This window comes from Macrobrachium rosenbergii, chromosome 7 (genome assembly GCF_040412425.1).
Source record: "Macrobrachium rosenbergii isolate ZJJX-2024 chromosome 7, ASM4041242v1, whole genome shotgun sequence".
Lineage (NCBI taxonomy): Eukaryota > Metazoa > Arthropoda > Malacostraca > Decapoda > Palaemonidae > Macrobrachium > Macrobrachium rosenbergii.
The window spans coordinates 1,218,807-1,220,000 of NC_089747.1; the positions used below are offsets into that span (position 1 = coordinate 1,218,807).

Here is a 1,194-nt window from a genome sequence, read left to right on the forward strand (position 1 = left end):
CTTCCAGGACGCTTCTTTGGGTAAACCACAACTAGGCCTAGTCTCAATGTCCGTTTGCGGGAGTCTTCGGGATTCCAGGGAGTAGACAGACCACAATTCCCGTGCGTTTTCGCGATTCCCGGAGACCATCTGACGCCAGGGGAGTAGACAGGTCGCAATTCCAGTCCGTTAGAATAGTCAGGCCACAATTCCAGTCCGTTTTCGCGATTCCCGGAGACCATCCGCGATTCCCGGAGACCACCCGACGTCGCGTCGGGGAGTAGACGGGCCACAATTCCCGTCCTTTTTCTGCATTCCTGGAGACATACCAGACGCTAGGGGAATATATAAACCACAATTCCAGTCCGTTTTCGCGATTCCTGTTGACGCCTTTGACGCCGGGGGAGTAGACGGACCACAATTCCCGTCCGTTTTCTGGATTCTTCTGGATTCCTGGAAACGCATTTGACGCCAAGGGGGAGAAGGAGAGGAGGGTGGGAGGGGGGTGTGAGGAGGGGGAGGGGGAAGGGCCTCTGTACCCGAATTGACAACATTAGCTCCTCCGTTCGTCCGTCTTCCGCAGGACAGCGAGAAGAAGAAGAAGAAGAAGAAGGGGAAGAGGAAGCGCGCGGCGCCCTTAGGAAGCGCTCCCTCTCCTTCAGTGCATGTCGGGCAACTCCCTGCCCGAGGAGCAGTCCAGTTGGTCTAAGGGCCCCGCCCCTCCGGAGTGCCCCGGAATCCCGTGCCCCTGCAGAGGAGGCAGGGGAGGCTGCTGAAGGTGGCTCTGGGACATCGCCGCCGCCGCCACCGCCGCTCCCCCGGGAGGCTGAGGGTGACCTGCGGAAGAAGAGGAAGAAGAACCCCCGATTCCCCCTCCGAGTTGCGATGGCGGAGGCTCCCGGTCGTCGAGGTTGTGCTTGAGTCTCTTGGAGTCGGAGTGGTCGTCCTCGTCGTCCTGGTCGTCGTCGCCGTAGCCGTCGACGGCTTCCTCTTGCTTCCGTTTGGCCGTGGCCATCTCGGCGGCGTGGCGCTTCCGCCATTTTGTCCGCCGGTTCTGGAACCACACCTGCGGAGGGAAGGCGAGAGAAAACGGGGTGAGTGAGGGAGTGAGTGATGACGTCACAAACGCGCATGCGCGCGTGATGGGGGTTTGGTTGTTTACGTTTCTGTGGGATGATGGCTGTGTTGTTTAGGTTGATTTTGTAATTTTGTGAA

At 59.3% G+C, this 1,194-nt stretch overlaps 1 protein-coding gene across 2 annotated transcripts in view; it reads right to left on the reverse strand.

The window, feature by feature from the left end:
* Window positions 1–223: 223 nt before the first annotated feature.
* The window catches only part of HGTX (HGTX homeodomain transcription factor), a 95,246-nt gene continuing 94,275 nt past the window's right edge, over window positions 224–1,194 (reverse strand). The window contains exon 3 of one of the 2 annotated variants that reach the window (XM_067106253.1): window positions 224–1,045. In XM_067106253.1, coding sequence (XP_066962354.1) covers window positions 638–1,045 — 408 coding nt within the window. In that variant the 3' untranslated portion in view covers window positions 224–637. The remainder of the gene's footprint in view (window positions 1,046–1,194) is intronic. The other variant, XM_067106254.1, reaches the window with a different exon arrangement.